Source organism: Vollenhovia emeryi, unplaced genomic scaffold (assembly GCF_000949405.1).
Source record: "Vollenhovia emeryi isolate VEMERY1.0 unplaced genomic scaffold, V.emery_V1.0 DF939205.1, whole genome shotgun sequence".
Classification (NCBI taxonomy): Eukaryota; Metazoa; Arthropoda; class Insecta; order Hymenoptera; family Formicidae; genus Vollenhovia; species Vollenhovia emeryi.
Window position 1 is genome coordinate 344,466 of NW_011967161.1, and position 25,982 is coordinate 370,447.

Sequence of the window (25,982 nt, forward strand, 5' to 3'; positions counted from 1 at the left end):
TTCCACCATGGTCCACGATCCAAGAACTCTAGTTCATTTCCAAGAAATGCTTAGCCAATCAACTTGCAGCTTTTCCATAAACTAGGCGCATGATAGATGCCCAGATATTCATGCGTGCATGGTTTGAACAGACTTTTGGAGAAACATATCGGAGCGCATCTATAATCTTCATGTGCAATCTAACCTATTATTTAAAAAAGCTAAAATTTTGCCCTATACATTAACGACATGCATCGTTAACGAGCGTGTTCTCACACTTGCGAATTCGTTATATGATAAACGCAAGAGAGGTTCGTTGTCATTTTTTTTCCTAGACATTTGTAGCTGTAGCGCCTTTGGTAGCAGCGGCGGCAGTGGCGCGGTAGCGGCTCGGTTGGAGACGTTGGAGTTACATCTGTATGTTACAAATCTTCCCGAGTTGTCAAGATGCTTTCGAGGATGTTGCAAAAGCCGTTAATCGTTGCGATTAAGAAAAGGTGACTGCGACAACGTGACATCGAATCATTTCGCGAAACCAAGCCGTAGATCCGTTATAACCTCCTTGTCCGTCTGAAGGAGAAGAAGAACAGTATACATTTAATATCTTTATTCTACGGAGAGTTTATCATATGTGTATTTTTATTTTTCAGTTCCACCTCGCGATATTTCAATGCCTGGCAGCGGTGTAACTTTTCCTCTCAAAGAATACCGCCCGATTTGAAGGATACGCAGAGGAAGAATGTTACGTCATTTCCACCGCTGACAGAACCCATCCCGAATTTGCCGAGAGCTGTTTATTCAACCGCGAAGGAGGAGCATCAAACGACGCAGATCACAGTCTTGCCAAATGGTTTGAAAGTCGCGTCCGAGAATAGATTTGGACAATTTTGCACCATAGGTGGTGAGTCGAGCGTGATCTCGTTATTATCGGCTAGATCCTGGATCTGTGTACAGACCGTTATACTAGCATCTCGATTTTCAGTTCTCATTGATTCGGGTCCACGACATGAGGTGGCATATCCCAGCGGCATCTCGCACTTTCTTGAAAAGTTAGCATTTAGTGTAAGATTCCTTCATTAAGTATTACTATTAATATCCTCACGTAAGCGTATTAAAGATTCTTGAACTGTACTCGTAACTGGTACTGTCTACTTGGTAATTTTAAACCTGTCAATAGACTACTCGAAGTCTTACAATTAATCGTCTCATTATATCACGGATGTGTACAAAACTACTATTATTTGTTACAGTCTACAAATACATTTGACAGCAAGGATAAGATAATGCTAGTCCTAGAAAAACATGGGGGTATATGCGACTGTCAAGCATCTCGGGATACATTTGTCTACGCAGCATCGGCGGAACGCCGTGGGTTGGATATAGTTACTCAAGTTCTAGGTGATATTGTCTTGAGACCTCAAATTACGGAAGAGGAGGTACGCTCGTTTAATATTCTACAAAAGGAATCACTGTCGCATCTTGTCTGTTAATTAAACTGCACCGCATTGGTAATAAGCATCAAACTTGAAAGAGTATTTATACATACGTATAAACCGAAGTTAAATCGTTTCCAGGTACAAATTGCCAGGCAAACTGTACACTTTGAATTGGAATCTTTACACACCAGGCCAGAGCAAGAGCCTATACTGATGGACATGATTCATTCTGTGAGTTGAAAATAATAGTTCTGGATATATCCTAGCAAAATTACAAGTTTACTTATTGCGAAGGAAAATATATATGGGTATGATATATCCGTAGGCTGCGTACAAACAGAACACACTAGGTTTGCCCAAGATCTGTCCAGAAAAGAACATCGAAAAGATTGATAGGAAAACTTTACACACATATCTCAAGCATCATTATGTACCTAATAGAATGGTAGTCGCTGGAGTTGGTGTTGAACACGATGACCTGGTTCACGCCGTTTCCAAGTAATATAGCCATAAATTTTCTATAGACGACAAGTAATTTACATACGAATTCATAAGTATCTGAAGTAATTTTTAAGTAGCTTATAAAAATAATTTTGCAGCTAACTTTCCGCTAGTTAAACACATTCTAACCATCCTTTTTACAAAGCACGATGTTGACGTAATATTACAAATATTTTTTCACGTAATAATAATATTATCTTCGATGTAGATATTTCGTAGATCAGAAACCCATCTGGGAGGAACAATCTGATCTTGTTCTGGGAAGTAACGCAAGTACTGTCGATATGTCTATCGCACAATACACTGGAGGATATGCTTTGGTATGGTCATCCACACGATAGAGTGTTACATTTGCTTTCATCGCGGGATTAAGAGAGACAAAGAACCTGTTTGCATCTTTTACAGGAGGAATGCAATGTGCCGATTTATGCGGGACCCAGTGGATTACCCGAATTGTCACACGTTGTTATAGGTTTAGAAGGCTGCTCCCATCAAGATCCAGATTTCGTTGCTATGTGTGTATTAAATATGATGATGGGAGGCGGTGGCAGCTTTAGTGCAGGCGGTCCTGGAAAGGGCATGTACACGCGTTTGTACACCAATGTATTGAATAGGTAATATATTTTTGTGCTTTCATTAGGTCTAAAAAGAAGAGGATTTACAATATAAAATATTTTATTCTATATATATTTTTTTTATCTCTTTCCCTATTAACTTTGTAACAAAGCGCTGAGAAAAATGTCGTGCCTGCACTGAATCGAGAGTTGTTTTAGGTATCATTGGTTGTACAGTGCAACCGCATACAACCATGCTTATGCAGACACTGGTTTATTCTGTATTCATGCCTCGTGTACACCGTCTCATGTGAAGGATATGGTAGAAGTGATTGTACACGAGATGGTCAACATGACCAGCGGAATCTCGGATAACGAATTAGCGGTATGATCTTGCTTCATGTTTCTGAGCCAGTTTTACATATTGAAATATCAAGAACAAAATTTTAGGAAATTAAGAAATATATAAGTTAGGATCTGACTTTTACTGAATGAAACTCATTATCTTAATCGTTGATTACGTCCTGAAAAATCTTATCTTTTATATAGAGAGCAAAAAAGCAATTGCAGTCGATGCTACTTATGAATTTAGAACAACGGCCTGTTGTATTCGAAGATATTGGTAGACAGGTTCTAGCGACTGGCTCGAGAAAACGACCTGAATACTTCATGCAAGCCATTGGTAAGCTCTTTGTAAAACTCTTCTTCCCGTAATTTCTTAAAAGTCCAGTTCTTTAATAACATTTATTTAAAAAACCCACGATATTTGCAGATAGAATATCTAAGGATGACATCAACCGAGTAGCGCGACGTTTATTGAAATCACCACCTTGCGTAGCGGCACGTGGCGAAGTAAAGTCTGTACCCTCCATGGCGGACATTCAAAACGGCTTGCTTGATTCACAAGGTCGGTTACCCGGTTTTCGCAGCAGACTATCACTTTTTCGTTAAAATCTTGGGTAACATGTTTGACCAAACTTCTCAGCGTAAATAAAGGTTACTTATCCACATTTAGTTATACATTAATGGAATACTGAACGTTCAATTCTCATTGAACTAAACCCTGCAAATGACACGAGTCGTGTTTTCACTTTGAAACAAAATTCAGATTACAAAAATAACTGAATTTTTTTTACACTAACGATGTTATAAAAAATTGTAACAGAACGGATATTCGGAGATTTTAATATAATGCAACGTTTCTTGTGTATATTATCTAGATTTTGTACATACGATATATGAAGGAATAAATTAGAAATAATTCGTCATTCAACAGCACAAGAGAAAGTAAAAGCTATACCATTAACCAGAAGGATAATACAAGATACAAAAGAGTTGTCTTAGACTGATCGCGTGCAAACTGTGGCGTTCAATAAATGGGTCCCCACAACAGAATCAGATGCGCGTAAAAATGAATTTAAGTTTTGGCATACAACAAAATTTAACTCTACATTAAACCAAATCTCTAATTAGAGGAGGTCAAATTGTATCTTGGCGATTACTTCTTCAAAATAAATATTTGTATAAATTATATACGCAATGATAATTAATAGATTCATCCACACTTGTATAGAATTTTCTTTATTCTTAGGTGATTCACACACATAGTCTGTGGATATATTGCAAAATTCCAGAATGAAGAACGGTTACACCTCTGCTTCCTCCAAAGTTTTGAGGAAAGAGGCCTTCTTCTGGGCCACACGATTTTTCCTTTCGGACAGTGACAATTTTGCGCGGTTCCACCTCTTTTTGATAGCTGGCTTTTCTCGCGTGACCTTCGTATGTTCCGGATTAGCCCGAATGCCTTCATGGGCCTTCTTGTATATATTCTCGATCTGTCAATGTAAAAAATTTCAATGTGATTTCAACAAGTTTGTCTACATAATAGCGTATATATGTACAGGTTTATATGAATAAATGCATTAATGTATGCATTTATTAATATCAACCAATACAGATTGCTGTTGTCCAATCGCGACGCTACACAGACTCGAATAATCTAAGTAGCAATTTTGAATTGGACGTATGTATTTTAAAATTATGTAAATATACATTCGCAATTGCATTGCAGTCGCTTACATCGTTCGCAGAGATACCGTGCTTGATATACTGTGAGAACTGCCTCTTGAAAGCCTCATCGTCCTCCTCTTCCAGCATTCTCATATAATTCGCGACATGCTGACCGAATATGTGCTGTCGGTGCACATCGGCGTTGAATGCCTTCGATTCGCTGTCGTAGCCAGGGAATCTCTTGGTACTGTAAAACAAAGCAACACGAAGTTACAAAAATGCAACTAAAATTACGTAACACGATAAATCATCTGTATCGAGATATTAATCCTACTTTATTTTGCATAAAATTTACACCAAATCATCAAACATAAAGACAAGAGCAAATAAAAAACTTAAATGGTGCGCATGTATCATGAAATCACGAACTACCATATGGATCTGTCTCGTCAAGCAATTGTGGCAGAATTGATTTAAGATTAACCTATTTTTCATTTAATTTTATTTACAAGAACGAAGATATATCTGAAGCTGAAAATATTAAATTGATACGATTAGATTACGTTAAAGTATAATTGTACTTTTCTATTACCTATGAGGGATATTAAGACCACCGTCGACTGCGCCTTTCATAGCGCCGAAAACTCGGGCGCCCGTCGTGGTGCGCATTAATCCTGTATCCAGGTAACATCTGAAGGCACCTGGACCGATATCCAATTCCTCGACGTTGTACTCGTCACCAGTCACGTCTGTGGTACCCACATACAAGGTGTCCAGCCCCAGTTTCTTAAGAAGCTATCAAACACATTTCATACGTTTGATTAACAATGATATCTAGATATTATTTTATACGAACATTCAAAAGTTTTTGCTAATCAGGGAACGTAACAAGTACGTAACAGGGAACAATTGTGTTTTCTTCATAGAAACATCAAAGCGAGCTGAGTGTGTCATCATATTAGCAATCTATCATGTATTTATATTTAAAAAAAAAAGAGAACAGACTTACCCTTCTGGCCAAGAGCAAACCGGTGCAGTAAGCAGACGCATAATTGGTAAGACCGACTTTGACTCCATATTTGGGAAGTTCGTGGCTGTAAGCAGCGCACACGATCTTGTCCCCTTCAATTCTCGAGTACGCAACCTTGAGAAATACATATGCAATATGTTATTTAAATATCACAATGATATTAGCCTTTAATAAATGTTATGTAAAGCATTATAGTTGAAACCATGATGTAAAAGTACATGTTCTTACATCGTGGTTGAAACGCCACATTCTCAAACGGTCGAGTCTTCATTTAACCGTGACTGAACTTAAGCAGGCCATCATTCAAATTACCTGGCAGGTAATATCCTTGTTGGACAAACGTACAATCAACCTGTACTTAGGTGTGTTGTACTTGTTCTTGTCCTGGATAGTCAACCGCTTGCGAGCGTAATAATCGGTCTTCCCTTCGCGGCGCCTCTTAAACTTGACCTGGTACCGCTTGAAGTACTGCTTATTCTTCACTACTTTGACGAAACCCTACAAGGAGGCACGCAAGTATTAGAACACGAGTGAAGATTGCCAGCTTCGGGTTGCATCTCTACCGTGCTCAGACTGCGTCGACAGGGATAAAGCTTTCATTTCATTATTGTATCAAAGTGAGCTGAAGATTTCATAGTGGAAAATTTACTCGCTGCTCGTTTCTTTACGATTAGCGGTGTAGTGAAATTAAAATTAAATACAGCAAATCCAGAATTTAATGGAGCGCGATATGACGGTCTTGGGGTGTAATAGACAAACCAAAATGCGCATCGTGCGCACTTTATATCGCACTTACACTAGATTGCGTGGGGTGGACTTGCGTCGTTTCGGCCTCAGGGGTTCGGTTCTTGAATCGTTCGCGAGAGAAACGCGTACGCGAAAATTCTGCTCTTACAAGAAAGTTGCAAGTTAATTGGCTAAGTCACGCGAACAGCCAATCACCCTACAATTTTTCGTGTACGTTTCTTTTGCGAATGATTCAAGAATCGAGTCCTTGGCCGATTTAGACCCGGTTTCACCAACGACGCTTTACTTTTAGCTTAGCTTCATTCGTTCTTTGTCCCTTTCTGTTACTTTAGGCTTCACCAAACGTCGTTCAACTTTAATCTTACAATTAGTTTAATTCAAGCTTCTTTCTGAAGCTTTATTTTTTTTTAGAATTAAGCTAAGCTAAAGTTAATCAACTTTGGTAAGACTCGGCCTTAAATTAAACGAAGTTGGTAAAATCAGCCCTCAGGCTGATGCCTAAAAAATGTCGTGTGTTCAGGTAATATATAGTGTTTCTGAATTGTGTGATTTATTGCGATAATTTGTGATTAAATAATTGTACAATCCTCACAATTCAAAATGAGATCAAGTAACAAATAAGTTAAAGCAAAGCGCGTGAGCTTAAACGTGGCGCAGAAAATGGAGCCAATTGCGAATTTTATATCGTAATACCGCAAAGTTCTTTTTTTATTAAGCAAATCATAAGAAATCCAATTTTAACGAGCTCTCAGCCATAACGGACACTCATTCTCCCGATCTGTTAAATGGAGGATCTCATCGTTCCATCTGCCGGGATATTCGTTACGTATGAAGATACTTGCCCGTTTCTTTCGCGCAAGGAAAAATGTTAACTATTCTTTTAGAACAGAAAACTCGCATTCAGGGGAGACAAATGGCGTTAAAATAACGCGAGGGAAGCGTGTGCCGACTTTTCCACAGGGACACCTTCTAACCACGCGGCAAGTAAATCCGTCTGGAAAATCGGCATCTCGCTTTCTCGTCGGCTCCCAATTAATCATTCTTGCGTATTATCGCTTATTTCATCGAATAAACATTATATTGAAAAGAAATTACTCACCATTGCGTTAAAATCACGCGGAGAATCCGACCCTCGAGACGGACCGTACGGAAAGAGCGAACGCGGCGTCACGAAAGGGACGGGAAAGACCGAGGAAGATGGCGGATAGAGAGGAAACTTCACTTGGAACAAGGCGACACTAGCGACAATCGGAGCAACCGGAAATCAGGTGACATAAGTTCGGTCGAGTTGGCGCTTCAATTCAAACTCTCATAAGATTATTTTTAATCGTACATATAAATTGCTTTTAATAAGTAACGTAGAATTTAAAGAGTTGCTCCTTACAGTTTAAAAACTTTCTCTCCTTCCTATTAGAATAAAAATTAACCTCTGAAAAAAAACGTACCTTGTGATTTCTTTATTCATTATTTGTACATGTTTCACTTTCTGTCACGTGTAGGATTAGACAGATTATAGTTTGTCTGACCAGTTTGTATATACATAAAATGTGACGCTATAAAGTTATTTGTGAGATGACCCAAAAAATATATATATATACATATATTTTACATGAATCGCAGTGTTAAAGTGTCTACGCTTTTTTCGCGAATTCGTATATGGAACGCATCACTGACATATCATCTCGTTCCACCAGCCATTGTTTGAGAAGACGTTCGATCCTCTTGGCATCAATCTGCAATTGTGCTCAATAATAATAATAGCAAAGGGGGAAACATTTTATACAGTTTGTACAACATAATTGTCATAAAAAATGATAAATAGTTAATAACAGGTACCTTATCTGCATCGATATTAGTGACTTTCAATCCTTTGATCAGACCAGTAATGTCCACAATCCATATCTGTTCGCAAATTGTAGCAAGCCACAGGTTGGATGTTAGTCGACCTATTATGTGCTCACTGTCGAAACCCGATCTGCAAATTAATAAATAAAACGCGTCAATATATAAAATACATGGTAAACAATCTCATGTTAACGTTTGAGACTCGACCTCGTAATTATGTTGGCTCGGTCAATGACCCAAGGTACTATCGTCCTCATATTTGATTCTTCTTTCTTCTCGTTTTTCGTATTTTTCATCTTTTCAAATAGCTGTAAGAGTCTGCTCTTAGTTTTCTCCGAGCCTACTTTGCTCGCATCTACTCTCTCTCTTTCCTCGGCTTTTTTCTGTCTCTTATGTTCCTTTTCTTCGTCCCGTGCGATATCGCGGTAATAACCACGCTCTTCGGACGATAGTTGCTTCCAGAAGTCGGTAATCTTTCTTGCAGCTTGGGCTGCTGTCAATGTAGGATTTTCATTTGCAACTAAACGCAAGACAATTATTAATATTGTAACTTTAAATGTTTTATATGTAAATTTTCACTACGTATACTTTTATGCAAGAACTATTGTATCAGCAAAAGATAAAGAATTTGGATAATGGCACACACACATATACATACCTTGTAATCTAACATGTTTTAGAAATTTAAGATCTTTGTGATCAACGTGAGTTTTATTTGGTTCTATCATTTCATCAATCTTATTATTCATGTTATCATCCGATTGTCTCTCAATGGCAATATCTGATTTTATATTTGTACCACCCTACCGTATTTGAAGTAGCTAATTATATCATAATTCTATGATACAATTAAATTAAAAAATTAACAGATGTTTTAAAATCATTAGTTGCATTAGAATTTTACCATAAGTCCAGTTACATGTCCCTTGCTCCATGCTTCTAATGTAACTTGCTTCTTTTCTTGGCTGTCCACTTTATCCTCATTTTTATTCATGCAAATATTACAATTTCCAGTTTCTTCTATGTCAAAATCCTCACCGAGGTCTACTACTGGTAGTTGACTTAAAGTTAGACGATCTTTTGCTCTGTAATTTACATCACTGATATTTATACAGTTGCCCATAGTTTTTTAATTGCATTTGAAATGTTGATAAATAATATGAAATAATTAATATAAAAAAATCAAGAACACTTCAAAATTTATATAGTAATTATATTTTATATACTAACGCCTTATCATTAGAAGTAACAAAGCTATCGTTTGAATCAGAATCACTCAGATTTGGTGGTTGCATATGGTTTGTTAAAGCCAATGCATCCTGGTAATGCTTCTGATCATGAATCTGATTGTCATTCTGTTCCTTATCTTGAGGTTTTTCACATCCGTTACCATTATGAAGTATTGGCTTCTCTTTAACATCTTCTTGAATAACTTTTTCTGCAGCGTATATTTTTCGTTTTTTGCTTACAGGCAATTCGGTGTCGGTTACCTTTTCATTCGCACTAGGTGTGTAATCTTCATAACAAGCAGACGTGTCTAACGACACGTTTTGCTCGGTAACTTCCGCAGATTTAAGTCCATAAAATTTCCTTATACATTTATCTACAGCATTAAGGACTTTATTCTACAATGTTAATTGTACAATTTGTAACATTACAATTACTGTATGAAAAAAAGTCTCCATTTAATTTTAAATGCAGTATTATTCACGTTTCTAGTATTACCTGATCTTTAAAAAAAATTGCATCTTTATTTGGTTCAAGGTTGACATCAACGTCCATTGGCCTCAAGGTGAGATGCACCAGAAATATTATTTTCTTTCTACATGACTCTTCAAAATGTTCTAATATCAGGCTATTTAGTAGCTACATATATTAAAAAAATATATTATATACTTTTACTATCCTATTATAGATATTATAAAATTCAAAAAAATTCAGTCTTTACTTTTGAGCTTAAATATAATACGTCCATACACAGAATATACCTTTTCAAGCCCCTTGTGCTTAATTGGTCTATTATTTACAAAAATATAGTGTAAGTCAGGATGAGAAATTTCTGACAAATCCTGTACTTTTCTCGAAGGCAACATTAATTGTAGAGTAAGCTAAAAATTTACCAAGATAAATAAAAGAGTTGTTAGACTTGTTAAACCAGACACATCTCCCTTAGTTGCACGCTCACAACTTTATGAACAATTTCTACACCCACCTCTTCATTCTTAAATTCAATCCATTCCATGTTGGACATAATTTTTCTGCCAAGTACATGATTCACAGCCTCTTTGATATTATTTAGACTCGGCTTCGTAAACATAACGTTATTGTTCACCCTGAATTGAATTCGCACGTTTGGTTTACATATCCCAAAGCACTGCATCAATATCTCCAATAATTTGACAGTCTGATTAGCCTTTCTCGTATTCGTAATTATTTGTCTTCTCACAGGCACTTGTTTAAATAAATTTCTCACTTGTACCGTAGTACCTAACATAATAAATTAATATACTTTTTCGGAATACTTGCGCCGAGATGTTACGACTACAAATATTACCGTACATAAAAGAATCTTAAGAGTTGCGAAGTTATTCTTACCGGTGCTTCTGTGGCAAGGTTCGCAGTTCAAAACTCCTCCATCATAATTCATAGTGTACGAGGCTCCAACGTTATCCTTCTCTGTTTTTGTTACAACGGTAACTTCAGCTACCGCACACACCGCGCTAAGCGCCTCTCCTCGGAACCCAAACGTTTGCAATGTATCTGCGATGAAGACAGAGATATAAGAATTCGCTTGTGGAAACTGCCACGACTGTACTGTAGTTTACAGAACATTTCGGCCTACTAACGTCCATTTCTATCAATGCAGATTGACTTCAATCATGGCTTAACACACTTTTTACCTTCTTCTAATTCTTAAAACTAGAAAAAGATGAAAAGTAAGTTCTACACCGAGATTAAAATTAACCTACGGTGGTGGAAACATATCTAAGGTCCGGTTTCACCGAACATCACTTAACTTTAATCTTGGTTTAATTCGTATTTGTCTCTTTCCGAAGTAACAGTTGGGAAGAAACAAGGAACAAATGAAACTAAGCTGAAAGTTAAGCGACATTGGCGAAAACCGAGCCTGAAATGTAGATTGAATATGCAAGCTCTACCTAGATCATCAAAATTTGATATTTTAGACGTGTAGGAAGGTAATCCCATGTAAGGTACATCCTCCTTGGATACGCCGTAACCATTGTCCTTTACCTCTATTAACGTTGTACCGTTGTCTACCTGAGGGAAAAGAAAAAATACGTGAATGTGTGACGAGTTCCCTTGAAAACAATACCATAGAGACACGTGAATCTCGGACAGCCAAATCTGTCGTGAGCAGACTCAGCTGTAAATTTCGGAGATTCAACAGAGTTTATCAACGGAATACAATTGGCAGACTGATTGCGGAAACCGAACGGAATTTGCCGTTTCGCAAACCATTAAACGGAACGTGTCGTTGACGGAAATGACAGATTCCGCTCGGTTTCTGCCGACAATCCGCCGTCGGTTTACATCAGGTGGGCAAAGTGTGCAGAATTTAATGCGGGCGCAAATGAAACTGAACGCATCTTCAGTACTGGCGGTGAATATCGGAGCGCAGCCTGAATCTGTCGCGACATTCGAATGAGTCGTTTGTCATCACCGAGGGCCGGTTTGTTTAGCGAAAGTATATTACGTCAGCTGTTACACACAAGGTTGATCTCGATGTTGTCGGCGTCGGCGTCGATGGCGTTCTCTATCAGTTCCTTCACCACGGCATACACGGACGTTATTATCTGCGTGGTGGTGATTAGCTTCACCGTTCTCACATCCAGTGCCGAAATCGGCATCTTCGCGTGCCATCAGTTGAATGAACTACGCGCGCGTGGCGGTCTTGCGAGCGCGCGCTGACACGGATGCGTGGAACAGCAGCGTTTTGTTCCTCGACGCCGCGCCACGCTGCACTTTCTGCACTCAAAACGAAACGGAGATATGTGTGTGTCGCGCGATGGAGAGAAAAAGTCGAGTGCAGCTGAAAAGAAAACAAACGTAGAACAGGTGCAAAGGTGTGCTCTCTGTTGCACTCTCTGTACTTTTTGTCCTTTCCTCTTCCTCTCTCTCTCTCTCTGACGTCTGATAATCCTGTCCTATTTCACTTTTAAGCGCAGAAAGTACAACGCAGCGCTGCGAGTGCAGAAACAAGCGTGTGGCCGTGTGGCCAAGGTTTGTTTGACAATGAGATTCCAGACGTAAATTTCGAGGTTAGGTAAGGTACATGCCGCGAGCTTTTAAGGGTCGCGAATCAATCGAAAGGAAAAGAAGCCGGCAAGGACACATGGTGCATGTGGAGACAAAGTTAAATTCTGTGAAAACGTGCGGAAAAAGGTAGAGATTAGCGAGTCAATGCGCAAGAACAATTGTCTCGCGGAAACCGAGGGGGAGATCGGCAAACGTTGAGAAACGTGCACTATGTATATTTAATTGTTAATGTTATTGTTAATTAAATTCCAGCGTCGCGTCGTCGTCTCGTGCGGACACGCGAATGCGTTGCGGTTAGAAAACGCGCGTCTTTAACGTCACCGCAGGGATGGAGCGGTTCAACATGCAGGTCTTTCTCGAGCTGAAGTCGTGCTGCGACAATCTGATAAAGGATCCGAGTATAGATCACGCACGCAGAATCGCGGAGGTAGCTGAAAATATCCCCGACAAAACCCTGCAAGATCTGTCCGCGTACTGTCTGTTTCCCATCATCGCCAACCTGCAAGGCAATTCAAGGTAATTCAACATTTGCGGTATCGCCGTAACTTATGCTGCGTGTAATAGAAACGTGATTATGTATAACATACATTTGGTGCTTCCCGTTTACCGACACAAGTATCGTTTATCTTTGTTGTGCACTGGAAGTCGAAACAAGACTGATGCTCGTGTCACTTGTCTCGCCGACTGGAAAGCATTGATTGCTATGTCAATGATGTAACCAACAATATGTGATCTGAAATATATGTATTTCTTTATGTAGTACGAGCGTGAAAGAGGAGCTGATAAGGACACTGAGAGTTTTAATACGAAAGACTAAAATTACAAAACTGAAACTCTTCTTCGACATCTATGGATCTCTGTTGATCCAGATTTTTGACAAGAATCAGCCGAATCAGGGTATGAAGACTAGGTTACGTCGATGAACTTGTGTTTTTTGTAATAATTTAGAAAGATAGTCCAATTATCTAATGTGTAATCATTTGAATTTTTCCCAGTGATCTTGTTTCACGAGGAGCTCAAGGAGGCGGTAGCTTTGTGTATTAAAGATCTTGTCCATCAATGTGTTACCGATGTGACAGAATCACTTTATACCAAGGAAAATGTATTGAAACTTGGCCAAGCAATATTTTTATGTCTGACAATAGCAAGGACTGAAAAGTCATATTCTGTGAGGTGAACATTAAAAGAAATATATTGAGCATTATATAGCATAAGTTTCAAATGCATCGCAGCTTCAAATGGGACAAAGCGTCCAACTGGTTTTATCACAACTGCATTTTTATGGGAAGAGATTGTGAAATTCCTTACCCAACCTCTACTTTCATTTGTTTGCAAGATTTATTTATTACCGTTTAGAAGTTTTTGCTCAAGGAACGCCGCAATATCACATTTTATCACTTCCAATTTTAATATTTATCTCTGAAGAAAATTTGTGCTTTCAGTGATTTTATTTTTATCACCGCGAAATAGTTTTCCATTCAAAAAATTTATAGTATTGCATGCGCACGATGGAGAGTCTGGGAATTAAATTCAAATCTTTTGCTATTTTGGTAACGAGTTGTCCGGTATTCCTGCCTTGTAATGTATCACCGCAAGCTGTACATTTGTATTGATTCAAATTAATTATTGTTAGATTAGCTGGAATAGATGCGGTAATGGCTTTGTGCCATATCGATGACGAGACTGATAAATCCGACATCATTATGCAAGATCAAGTGGCAAACACCATCATGGCATTTTTCCCTGGTATTGTCAGCGGACTACAGGAAATTGCAATGGCAGGCGAAGTACAAAATCATATACTTACAATGGTAATACATGATCCTCGTGTATACTTTCAAGACATTTGAGTGATCTTATTTAAATTAATTTTAAGTTGTACAGTAACTAAATATTGTAGATAGCAGTTCGAGCGTGGGGTAGAATCATATCTCTTGTAGTCCATGATAAAGATGAAGAAGACACTGAAGAAGACATATTGTCTATAGAAACACTTGTGAAAAAAGGTTGCAGTGTATCCACTGACGCATCACATAGTGCTAAACAGAATGGGAAATGTGACATAGAAAATAATTTAAAAGGAGCTACAAGAAATAAAGTATGGTTTGAAGCCGTTGCTGTTAAGCTTGGCGCTTGTATACAACTGTTAGACCAAATTAGGAGCCATTCGCATTACAAAGTTAAGAGAGAACTGGTTGAAAGTATCGGGCTTATACTTGCAAATTGCCGCAGGTTACGAATTTCTCTTTCATAAACTTTTCTGTACATTTTTCTTTCTATATTTTCATACTGTCTATATCTGTGAATAAATTTACGTATATTTTATATAGGAATATGAAACCAAACAATATGCCATTAATAGATCATCTGATTTCCCTGTCTGAAGACGAATCCCCAGAAGTTAGTGAAAAAGCGCACAATATTTTGCAAGCAATAAGCGAAAACTACATGCAAAATTGCGATACGAAATCACTGATTGATTCATTGGAAGATAAGTTTTACAGCTTACTTACAAGACTGCCCACAATTATCAGACGATCAGGTGAGATCTTTCTCTTATTGAATAAAGTTAAAAGTTTGTTATTTTGTATTGCTATTAAACGTAAATATGAAGATAAAAGCTTATTACATATATCCACCTCTGTATTTTCCAGATGACAACGAACAATTGGCATACTTGAATCAATTCGCCGGCTATTTAAGATTATTTGGAAAGCAAAGACTGCCTCATATTATGAGGTCCCAGGCGCATATGCAAAGATTGCTTTTAGCTCTTGTGTACATTATGGTCATAGATTGCAACAACGTGTCTCTTCTACAGACAGCAAATGTGAAAAATTTAGATGATCCTGCATATTTCTACGGATCGGATTTGTGGAGGCAGTTTAAGTTTATTAAAAATAACTTATGTAAGAAGAAACTTGTTACAATATGCAAGCTACTTGGAGAATTTGGGGATCTTAGGATACTAATTGACACTATTTTCGAACTTATGGTGGATGCACCACAACACAGGAAGGAACTGAGTTTACTACTTAACTGGATCTTAGATAATACAGGTATATATTTATAAAATAAAAAACTAAGGTAGGTTTATAGATAGTTTTGATTTTCTTTGTTTCAGTTTCTATAAAAGATTCGTCTTCTTCATATTTATATAAGGAAATCATAGATTTTTACACAACGCAGGAAGTATGGTACTTGCCTACAGAAGTAACTGAAGATACTCCTCTGGTGCAGGCACAGAGCAATATAGTGCAGTGCTGTCTTTTGACAGAAGGACTAGGCCTCATAGCACAAAATTTACAACACGGCTATGATAGATATCTTTTAAAAACTTTGTATTTAATTATTGAAAGGGCAGGTATGTCGTTAACGGTCGAAGAGCTCAAATCTCTTTGCGTACGAGTAAAAACGAGTAAAAATTGTCGGTCATTTCAGGCAGTGGAAACGATTTAATCAGTTACATCGGAGTACGTACTCTCGAAAATGTCGCGGAGGCGCAACAACATAAGACGATCGGTGATCTGCTGCGTGCCAACGTAGATTACTTTTCTTATCACATTATAATGAAATTACGCCAAGTGGATCGCAATCCTGGCGTATTCGACGTTATCAAAGTCGTTATGAAGTATAGCAGATTAGATTTTTTGCCGTACCTAAAGGGAATTGTAGAGGATGTACTTGGGCAACTAAATACTCCTCATCACCAAAAAGATACCTGTTCGTTCCTGAAGATATTTCACACGTTCATCATATGTATAAAAACGTTAGTAAACTGGGATGGTACAAAGGCAACAAGAGAGGAAGATGCGAAAGCTACAAATAATTCTTCGGAGACGATAATTCTTTCTTTGTTAGAATATTATAATGCAAAGAAGATTGATGAAAAAATTGAGGCTAACATTGAAGAGATAGAATCGGACACAAATATACCGGATACTGAGCTACTGGAAGAAACGAGTGAGGATTACTCAGATCCCAGTGCAGAAGGTAATGGAAATTTTTATTTATATTTATAGAGTAAAATTTCTTTATTGCCCACACTGTATGTTTCAGGCGAGCAAGAAAAAAAGTTACCAACCCATATCAAGATAATTATAGAAGTTATGAAGCGTTGTACACACTTTCTATCCTCGAAGGATGTACAAAAATCGCTGATGGCAATGCGAACGCTTCAAGAGGGTCTACCGATTCTAATCGAGTGGGAGAATCAATTACTGCCTATTGTGCATCAGTTGTGGCATCCGCTGACCAATAGATTTAACGATGAAAATGTTCTCATAATTAACCATGCGTGGCAACTCTTGCACGTACTCGCCGAAGTATCGAATGACTTTATCAGAAGCAGGACTCTACGGTAATCTAATAACTTGTGCATTTAATTGAATAATATAATTGTAGAAAATCAGCCAACACACACCTAGTATGTATGTATTGATTTTTATACACGATCTAATATATGTAATTGATCTTTTTCACATATACAGAGAAGTATTGCCATCTGTATCCAAGTTTCTGACCGAGGCTTCCAAGGAAAGTATTGATAAGAGCTCAGTAAATGTTTACAAATTTACACAAACTTACAAATCTCAGTACGAGTTGTTATCTACATTGGGAATAATCGCGCGACTCTTGAAACTGTGCGAGCACGAGTTATGGCAAATATTAAGTAATACACAATCATACCTTAGTGCACGTCAACACACCGCATTACAGGTAACGTCAAGGTGGAAGAAAATATATTCTTGCGTGTCCAGAAACGTTTCTAATCACTAATTAATTAACAGGCGTGCTGTGTGAAATTGTACAAAGATATTGCTGATTATAATGAGGATATTGCATGGGTGAAGTGTCTCAGTATCTGGAATGTAAAAATTGCACGGATAGTACCTGATGCAAAATTTGATATGAAAAATCTGTTGGTACGTTAGCATTTCTTATTATAAAACACATTTTTTTGTGGTTTATGAATTAAAATGTTGCATTACTTTTCAGATCCCAGATGATGCTCTGCCAAATGAATATTACAGAAATGTAAATGAAATCATTACATATATCCAACAGAAGAATATCCATTGTTGAATACATTAAAAATATATAAAAAGTAATTAAAAAATTGTAATAGGAGCCTTAAAATGTGATAAACAAATAGTATAGATAAAGCAAAACCTCTTTAAACGACGTGCTATTCAATTACAAAATAAAGGCGCATGAACAAGGCGCATAAGATATTAGTCACGTAAAAAGTAGAGATTGTTACTTATTCAAATATTTATAGATTTATCCATGTCAACCATCCATGTGTGACAGAAATTTTTATTTGTATATAATTCTAACATTTTATAATTATATTTCCACATTTTACAATAACTTACATATAATTATACTTTTTTTTTACTATCTACAAGCAATATATTATAAAACAAAATGTGTTAAGGTGCTCTGTGTATGTATATGTACGTACATTTATATATATGTAATATTGTATACATACATACATATACATACATTATATATAGGTACGTTTGATATTTACATATAATCCCTCCACTTTCAAATTAACTTCAATATGAATGAATATTACATTCTTTGCGCACGCATACACTACATACATACACACACACACCTCAATATAAATTTTATATTATTTCCAACATCTTTTATGCGCGTTAATAAATCGTTTTTGTTTGATTTTAAAATTGAATTTGGAAAAGCTAATTATATTACTAATTAGATTTTGAATTAAAAATTCTTGCATATTTCCCTAGTCTAGTGATTGCATAATCACTAATTGAAATAAAGTTATTTCTACGACAAATGCATGTATAAATGCAAATAATTATTATATAAGACTTCTTTTTAACTCATCTTGAAGTATTCTCAATTCTAAAGTGTTTTTATTTTTGAAGTTATGCAAGTAATGAATATGTGATAGCTAAAGTAAAAATTGTATGTATGTTATATACATAATAACTATTTTCCAGTTTTTTAAATAGTAACATAACTTTCGTATCTTTCTAAATTCACTTTTCTTTACATGATATTTCTTTCCAGTCTTGTACGATAGTGTTCTGTTATAAGAAACTTTGCAGAAAATTTGAAATGTATAAGTATGTAAACTGCATGAATATTTTGTATGTAATATATCGTTACAAAGAAATACCTATAAATTACACAGAAAACAATGCAAAACATCGTTGTTCTAGACTACATTTTGCAATCGAGAAAATGAAATTATTGATATATCTGTTTATGATCATATTTAATATGACAGTCACTTTTTTTGCGTATCAAACCAATATTTATCTCTATTTAGCATTGCTCAGTATTAGATTTATATTTTCACTGCATAAAATTCATTATAAACATAATTTTATTTATAGTTTATAAATTGCCGATTGTTACTTTGATTTATGTAGTGTACAAATATCGAAAGAAATCGATCTTTTACAGAAATTGCTACATAATTAATAAAGAAACAATTATACTTGAGCATGTTATCAGTTGCTTTAATATAGTTTAACGATCAATGATCATGGTCCACTCTCGTCGTACATTGATCCTAACACACTTTGAAAGATTCGAACCATTATCGCACATGTGCGTTCTGTACCAGATTAACCAAATAAAATATATTTTACGTATTTTTTTATTTAGGATGCAAGATTGAAAGATTTTCAGATAAGGTAATAAAGTATTAGCATTTACCTTGTATTTTAAAATTAGCTATTTATAAAACAGTATATCTTACAAGTTGTTTTTAGGAAAAATTCTTGCCTATAGTGAACAGATTCATAAATATTACACAATTCTAAAAAAACAAGGCATCATTTCCACGCTTGCTTTTGAGCTTTTTGGGATGCTAATTTTTTGGTGACGTACGATGAGATCAACAGCGCTGCGAGTACTATCACAATAAGATAATAATCAAAGTCCTCTTTTAGGACGTCGAATGTTTTAGACGGTGCCACTCTTGTGTAAAACAGGTCTGCAAATGTCGCAATCATTTTGTGTTACAAGTCGTTTGTAAATATACGTGTCTAAAAGTACATTAGTATGTTAAGTACATTAATGCCATACTCACCAAGACCATGTACAAAAACTAAACAAGTACTTTCAAGGCCACTGGGACTAGTGTGAATACCCATAACCCTAGAAACGCTTTGATTATAATTAATAATAGCATCCATATGGACTGGAATCTCTGGCATGTATGGTATGACCCCTTCTTCTCGCATTTCAGGATTAATAGGCCGTCGTGGATCCACCATCATCCACGGCAACTCTAATATTCCACCATTGGCTAAAGCGACTGTTAAAAATACATTAATATAATTAAATGTATCACTTGATTCACATTTGAATATACTCAGGTAATTGAGATTGGATTTTCCTTTCACTTTGTTGAGCCAAAATTTCACATACCTATTATATGTTTGCTAGTGATACCCTTTTCTGTGATTGTTTCCTGCATATAATCTATAGATGCCGGAAAAATGAAAGCTTGTCTTTCTACAATTGGCAATTTTGTTGTTGCTAAAGAAGAGAACACTGAAACGCACAATAACTATAGTAAGTTATTCTAAATTGACACTACATATATCTATTTTGGAAAAAAAGTCATTGTTCAAAATTAATTTGATGACACGCTAACCGCTCTAATCGTTTACTTATACCGGAAATTCTAATTACAAATAAAAACTATGCCGAGCTATCTTTATATAAATATTTTTTAAAACAAAAAGTGATTCTATATCTTAGAGATGCTAATATTTTTCCTCTGTAAAATGTCTGTGAATATCTTTCCTAGTTAAAATAACCAATGGAGAAACAGACACAACCAATTGACATTAAGTCTTTCTTTCTCCCGTGGTGCAGATGCGAGCTAAGAATGTGATCCTCACCTGTGATGTTGCTCTGTATCTTTCCTTCGTAGAGTTCTAACGTAGCGATTTCTGTTCTACGTCCCTTCTCACTAAAATAGCTGTATACCAACCAATTTTCCGAGTGCACAATATGGATTGGACCACGTACTCTCTTGTGCGTAATAGAAAAAATCATAGCCCCAGATACTACGTCTAGTAGATATAAATTAAGCGTACCTGTGTAATAAGAAAACATTAAACAAATAATACCGACTGATTTGCACGATAATGAACAGGGTATATGCTTACTCTTATGGGCATGTCCAATGCCTTCTGTCACTATGGCCACTAAATTAGGATTAATGTATTTATACAATACTGATCTATCACTCAAGACTCTCCCTTGCGAGTGCACACGTTCTATTGGATTTTTCGCTACAACCTGCGTTATTCTTTGGTTTCTTGGCGACAGCAGCAGCTCCCACACTTTGTGAGCGATTAACTCCTGCACCGAGCATTAATAATGAAATCGATGTAAATTTGTATGCTAATCTACGTAACAAACCTGAGTTGTGCTGTACGAAAGAGAGAAGCCGGATAATATTCCCGTCGTTTGATCAGCGGTGAAGAGATACGTGTTCTTCCCGAGCGAAGCCGCAACTGCGGTAGCGCTGTCGGGATATACGTGAACTTTATCCCGTGCATCAAGAATGAGGATACCGCGTAGGAAGTCGTCGGTCGCTACATGCAATAACATAGACTGCTTTATTTTGTAACCAAGTTTCACCAGCCCGTCCAACGACTGTCCGGTAATCGGATTGAAGGTGTATATAACACCCTCTCCGGTTTCCTGTTGTAACGGCAAGGAGCGACGTCAGATTCGAGATAAATATGAAATTAAGGGTCATTCATCATCGAGCGTGATACGTAAATGCGCAGCTTACTTTATCTTCCGCTAATAATGCACATTGAGGTGGATGAGGAAAATGCCTGCTGCCCCTTTGCACGTACAGGATCATCGTGTTAGACAGCTTCGTGAAACCGCGGATGTTGGGCAGCCTGAGCTGCCAGATAATTTCACCTTTTCTGGTCTCAATACCGTACAACTGCAAAACAATTTGTAATGCAATGATTTGTAGCACGGGATGATCGCGCATGGACTCGTACCTTCCCGGCGGATGTGACGGCTACGATCATTTTGTGCAAGCCGAACTTATCTTGCACCAGATCAATACGTTGATTGGACTGCTGAGGTACCAAATCCAGTATCGTTTGAAAGAACGCTCTGGCTTGATTAATCTGCGAAGTGATCCTTCGAAGAAACATACTTAGCACGTCCCCTGTTTAAAAGCAACACAGCAGAGTTAGTGAAACGCATATCCCCGAATGACTACTATTAAAATCTGTGGGTTGGATGATACAGTAGAAGGATATTTAAAAAAAAAAAGTAGACGACAGTAGCCTAGGAGAATAATAGCAAACTGCGTATGCTACGATTATCAAGCCGTTGGTATTGCATTATGAAATCTTTCTCAGCAGGTTCAACGACTCTACAATTGTAGAAGTCGTAAGGAACTTTTCATGCATTTTGTACAGCTGGTTATCATGTATCAATTAAAATTGCTACGTTATTTGCGCCAACAATACTTTGTCACATCCGAACTCAACCATATCGCGCGATTATCCAACGTGGATATTTTATTTCTTGCAATATTTCATGCAGACAACGATATAATAATTGTATTATTTTTTTTGTTTGGAGATGTCCTAGAACGATCAAACGTATGTACATCCTACACCTTTCAATATCTTTAGGAGCCTGTACATCGCAAATGTTTTACACCATGCAAATGTAAGTCTGTAAATAGCGATAAAACAAAGTACTGCATTAAAACCAGCCTTCCCGCTCCACTACTTACATGAACTGTCTACATCAATACCTGCCAGCAGCCATTCACAAAAGAGAGTTAATTAATATAACTTAACAGGTAGGTTTACGTTATTAGAAATTGAATTGTTGTGTGTTGTGCCGATAAACGGTATGTCGTCTTAATGTTATATATTAATTAAAACAATAAGCTTCTCCGTAGCCTCCGAATGATATTATTGATGCAATTTAATTTCTAGGAGAGAGCGAGCTGTGACATAATGTCTCTGAAGCACGAGTAACAGCGCGCTTCACACATTTGACCATATTAATGGCCATTTAAAGATATATTATCTTATTTCTGGCGTAACCTATCACTCGGATATAATAACGGGAACATGTAAGATCTGTATTACGCTATATCAGCGGAGAGTTATGTATAAAATATCGCATAGAAAATATTCAAATTCAGTGGCGAGAGGTAAGAGAAATCCTCTTCGGTTGGATTTATACTTGATAAACGTGTACATGTGACTTTACTTACTCTCCTTCTGATCGAATTCCGTCTCGATAGCTTGATCCCTGTCGGACATGGGCAATTCCATAATTTCAACGGCCACAATGCTGGCGAGCGCCTCTTCCCTTGCCCATACCAGCTTATTGTGTTGCAACAGCGCAATGGTGTGATCTTGCGAGGACAACAAGTGACGGCACGTTATCCCTTTCGCTTGCCGCGGGCAAACGGATGCCATTATGGTGGGTGATTGTATAGAAGCGTGGGTCAAAGTGACTGATAACTCAGGTACGAGCGCGGACGATAACAGGTTTGTAGCCGTTATCTCTATTTTCTGGAAGCAAACGGGGAAATGTGTGAAAAAAAGCCGCGCCAATAAACGCCTCCAGAAATAGGAGGGAAACAAGTTACGGTATTTACTCCATTTTTGTACGTCGTCTCCAAGAGTATCTTCTCGTTGTCGACGGAGACAACGTGAAGGGTCGCGTCACCGGCGATGTCTCTCTGTATGGGAGTTGGAGACTCTCCGATAACTAAAATCCGCTTTCGCTGGTCATTATCGGCATTAATAGAAATTACAGGTCCTTCCCCGGGCACAGACTCCAGTTTATACGGTCCTTGGGCGCCAGCCCCAAATATCGTGTTTATCGTGACTGACTGTGACTGCGCATTCGTGTCGAATAGATGCACTAGAAATACCACAGCTAGGGAGCTGTCTCCCTTCAAGCACGCCAAGTAGGGAGCCGTTAGAACACACCTGAGCGAAATTACAAGCCACTTTAAATGTCGAAGTGGACAACGCATTCGTAAAAGGGGGTATTTGCGGAAGTGGCATCGCGAGGTAAATAAAGTTAACGTGCGAATGTAATGCGCGGCAAGGGGAAAAGGTGAATCCCAAGATTGCTCACTCTGTTTCTCGGCTTATAAATGACGCAGAGACCCTCCGGGTCTTCAACTTTTCACCGGTCTTGCTGTCGTAAGACGTTACCTCCACTCCGCTGTTATAAATGGGTAATATGTGATGCAACGTTCCATCTTTGATGTGCCACTTTACGTCTTTTATCCTGGAAAACGGTAAACTGTATCAGTCAGCTGTACGCGCCTGAGAGAACTATCTGACACGTCAAAACATTTCCACAGCCTCGTTAAACCAGTGACGTGTAAAACATTGCATTCGTCGTCGCAACAAAAACATCATCGGATAACTATATCCCATTGTGTGTATGCGTGTGTACATTACTCGGACGTGGGTGACGGCCCGAATGAAAATACAGGGCACTGAGACTCAAGCGAGCTAATTTGCAAAACGGCACAGAGTTACAGCTAGAAGTGTACGGAGCGTGTGTCATTGGCAAATGTGCTTTGAATAAAGATGGAAAGACCTGTCAGCGGAGTACAAGCCCAATGTGGTAAACGATATAAACGGAGACGCGTGTCTGTAAAAGCAATGGATTACATGAGCCTTGGGCGCATTAAGGTCCATAGAGCTTCTAACAAGCTATTTAGATACACATTTCATCTCTATCTTCAACCTCCGATCCGTTATTGACGAAACGAGAAAAAGGTAATTGTAGATCTCTCGTTGAGGATCACTGTTAAGGCAAGATCGCCCCCTGTTTAAAGTACTAGGTGGAACACGATCGGACGACAAATTACATTTAATAAATAAATAAGAGTCTCATTTGATTACATTGAAATTGCATGTAGAGACTCTTATTTATTTATTAAATAAGAGTCTTATTTGATAAATAAATAAGTGCAATCCGATCATACTCCGTTACTTCAAACAGGGTCCTCGTACGTCTACGGGTGGACACTGCGATAAATAGTTCCGTACAAACCTGTCGGAGTTCGGCTCGGCAATCGGCCACTCGTTAAGTATGTGCCCGGTCGCCAGGTCCCAGGCGCGGACGATGGCCGGGACGCCGCCGCTCACGGATATCAAATCCCCGTCCGCGACACCGCCTAGGGTCCTGATGTGACCGCCATAACCTTTCTCCAGCACCCGCCTCCATAATATCTGGCCTGTTGAACATCACGCGAGGCGTCGTTAACACGCGCTCCTGCCGACCGAACGAGTCGCGTCTCGCGGCGTGCGACGACGCTCGGCGGTAGAGCAATATTTAATTCATGATATCGAACGCGCGCGAAGATGTGCTTAATCATCGCGATCGTCGGCGAGAGAGCGTGAGTGCCTACGGGGCCGGCGGGTGAAACGGGGAAGGAAATCGTCCAGTGGACGGTGCGAAAGATATTAAAATGAAAAGAAATAAATAAAGGAAGGACCGAGAGAGAGAGAGAGATCGTAAAGCGCTTTTATTTACCCGACTTCAGATTAAGCGCGGCAATAACGTTCTCCTCGGTGGCGACGATTATCTTCTTCGCCGTGGACACCGTGTCGAAGCTGGCGAACTTGATCCTCCCGACGTAGTTCTGCCTCCTGGAAACATGCCGCGAACGCGATTAACCCTCCCCCCTCCTCCTCCCCGGGGCGCGACGGTAGCGGGCGTAGAGCGGGTGCTCGTGACAGCGTTCCCACGCTATCTTCCCTTACCGCGCTCTGCATTATTTAGCGGCCGCTTCGATCACTTACCAATCGAATTTGCCGACTTGGTCCTCGTAGAGGCACAGGGAGAAGTTGAACAGGCTCACCAGCACGATCAGGCACTGCAGGATCGGCGCGTTTACGAGGAACCGGTTGAGGTTACCGCGGAAGGACCACGCGCACGGGGCCATGGCGATGACTCCGCTCGGCTCCGCTCTGCTCTCCGGTCCGGCAGGCGCGCGAGAGGGTATCCGCGCGACACGCAGCGGTTCGCTCGCCCCCCTTGGCACACGGTCTCGCTCTCTACGCCCTGCGCTCTCTCTCTCTCTCTCGATCGCCTCGCTCGCGCACGTATACGCGGCGCACCACACCGACCGACGTGCTATAGAACGACGACCGTACGACAACGTTACAACGCCTGTACGACGAGCGCACCCCGCGCCGATCGTCGTCCCCTCTTCTTCCTCCCCGGCTCGCCTCGTCCGCCCCACGTCTCGCGCGCGCTCCTTCTCTGCCCCGCGCCGTACAACGCGCGCGCAACGAAGAGAGAGAGCCAGGCGGGCCGCGTGGCCCGAGCCCAGGGCCGGCCCGCCACGCTGGAGCGCCACGCGCCCTCGCGCACCCACGTGCGCGCGCGTACGGGGTATTTAAATTCCACCGCGGAAACGTTCGGCGGGTCAATTCTGTATCTTCACGCCGTGGCCGGGATTCGTAGTCGACAGAAATATTAATAAAGCGTGCCAATTTGAAAATTTCAGGGAGAAGGAAAAGATATTTATGCGCATCCCTCTGCGCAATGACAATGAAT

At 38.9% G+C, this 25,982-nt stretch overlaps 5 protein-coding genes across 12 annotated transcripts; 2 read left to right on the forward strand and 3 right to left on the reverse strand.

Moving 5' to 3' along the window:
• Positions 1-145: 145 nt before the first annotated feature.
• On the forward strand, positions 146-4,140 carry LOC105561560 (mitochondrial-processing peptidase subunit alpha). Of its 4 annotated transcripts, none has more exons than XM_012011636.1 (12): positions 146-476; positions 630-880; positions 962-1,041; positions 1,230-1,415; positions 1,554-1,646; positions 1,741-1,913; positions 2,125-2,236; positions 2,322-2,530; positions 2,690-2,855; positions 3,020-3,152; positions 3,243-3,377; positions 3,691-3,865. In XM_012011636.1, exons 1-12 carry the CDS (start codon positions 427-429, stop codon positions 3,723-3,725), a joined length of 1,623 nt encoding a protein of 540 aa, XP_011867026.1. In that variant the 5' UTR covers positions 146-426; the 3' UTR covers positions 3,726-3,865. The 4 variants fall into 4 exon arrangements, with proteins under 4 accessions (XP_011867026.1, XP_011867024.1, XP_011867027.1 ...); XM_012011634.1 differs by having other exon boundaries at positions 3,747-3,865; XM_012011637.1 differs by lacking the exon at positions 3,691-3,865 and adding an exon at positions 4,062-4,140 and having other exon boundaries at positions 147-476.
• Positions 4,033-7,471, reverse strand: LOC105561559 (60S ribosomal protein L5). The gene is made up of 6 exons (XM_012011633.1): positions 7,357-7,471; positions 5,823-6,008; positions 5,490-5,624; positions 5,073-5,275; positions 4,550-4,727; positions 4,033-4,305 (listed from the first exon to the last, which is right to left on the reverse strand). Exons 1-6 carry the CDS (start codon positions 7,357-7,359, stop codon positions 4,117-4,119), a joined length of 894 nt encoding a protein of 297 aa, XP_011867023.1. The 5' UTR covers positions 7,360-7,471; the 3' UTR covers positions 4,033-4,116.
• A 228-nt stretch (positions 7,472-7,699) lies between these two features.
• On the reverse strand, positions 7,700-12,089 carry LOC105561561 (PMS1 protein homolog 1-like). 3 transcript variants are annotated; one of them, XM_012011638.1, is made up of 12 exons: positions 11,834-12,089; positions 11,261-11,381; positions 10,698-10,862; positions 10,315-10,589; positions 10,091-10,210; positions 9,828-9,968; positions 9,333-9,727; positions 9,007-9,187; positions 8,761-8,905; positions 8,310-8,622; positions 8,094-8,232; positions 7,700-7,990 (listed from the first exon to the last, which is right to left on the reverse strand). In XM_012011638.1, exons 1-12 carry the CDS (start codon positions 11,969-11,971, stop codon positions 7,889-7,891), a joined length of 2,235 nt encoding a protein of 744 aa, XP_011867028.1. In that variant the 5' UTR covers positions 11,972-12,089; the 3' UTR covers positions 7,700-7,888. The 3 variants fall into 3 exon arrangements, with proteins under 3 accessions (XP_011867028.1, XP_011867030.1, XP_011867029.1); XM_012011640.1 differs by having other exon boundaries at positions 11,818-11,836; XM_012011639.1 differs by lacking the exon at positions 10,091-10,210.
• Positions 12,090-12,294: 205 nt separating this feature from the next.
• On the forward strand, positions 12,295-17,755 carry LOC105561563 (TELO2-interacting protein 1 homolog). The gene is made up of 14 exons (XM_012011641.1): positions 12,295-12,506; positions 12,633-12,896; positions 13,141-13,277; positions 13,376-13,553; positions 14,014-14,191; positions 14,281-14,612; positions 14,711-14,922; positions 15,035-15,439; positions 15,505-15,744; positions 15,822-16,373; positions 16,440-16,740; positions 16,871-17,099; positions 17,171-17,305; positions 17,379-17,755. The coding sequence occupies exons 2-14, from the start codon at positions 12,709-12,711 to the stop codon at positions 17,463-17,465; spliced, it is 3,174 nt and encodes a 1,057-aa protein (XP_011867031.1). The 5' UTR covers positions 12,295-12,506; positions 12,633-12,708; the 3' UTR covers positions 17,466-17,755.
• Positions 17,756-19,092: 1,337 nt separating this feature from the next.
• On the reverse strand, positions 19,093-25,601 carry LOC105561564 (ER membrane protein complex subunit 1). 3 transcript variants are annotated; one of them, XM_012011642.1, is made up of 15 exons: positions 25,223-25,601; positions 24,954-25,069; positions 24,471-24,654; positions 23,538-23,693; positions 23,050-23,386; positions 22,660-22,963; positions 22,168-22,188; positions 21,416-21,588; positions 21,193-21,354; positions 20,814-21,098; positions 20,558-20,753; positions 20,288-20,485; positions 19,809-19,934; positions 19,468-19,695; positions 19,093-19,371 (listed from the first exon to the last, which is right to left on the reverse strand). In XM_012011642.1, the coding sequence occupies exons 1-15, from the start codon at positions 25,363-25,365 to the stop codon at positions 19,211-19,213; spliced, it is 2,790 nt and encodes a 929-aa protein (XP_011867032.1). In that variant the 5' UTR covers positions 25,366-25,601; the 3' UTR covers positions 19,093-19,210. The 3 variants fall into 3 exon arrangements, with proteins under 3 accessions (XP_011867032.1, XP_011867033.1, XP_011867035.1); XM_012011643.1 differs by lacking the exon at positions 22,168-22,188; XM_012011645.1 differs by lacking the exons at positions 24,471-24,654; positions 24,954-25,069; positions 25,223-25,601 and adding an exon at positions 24,012-24,267.
• Between the last annotated feature and the right edge of the window lie 381 nt (positions 25,602-25,982).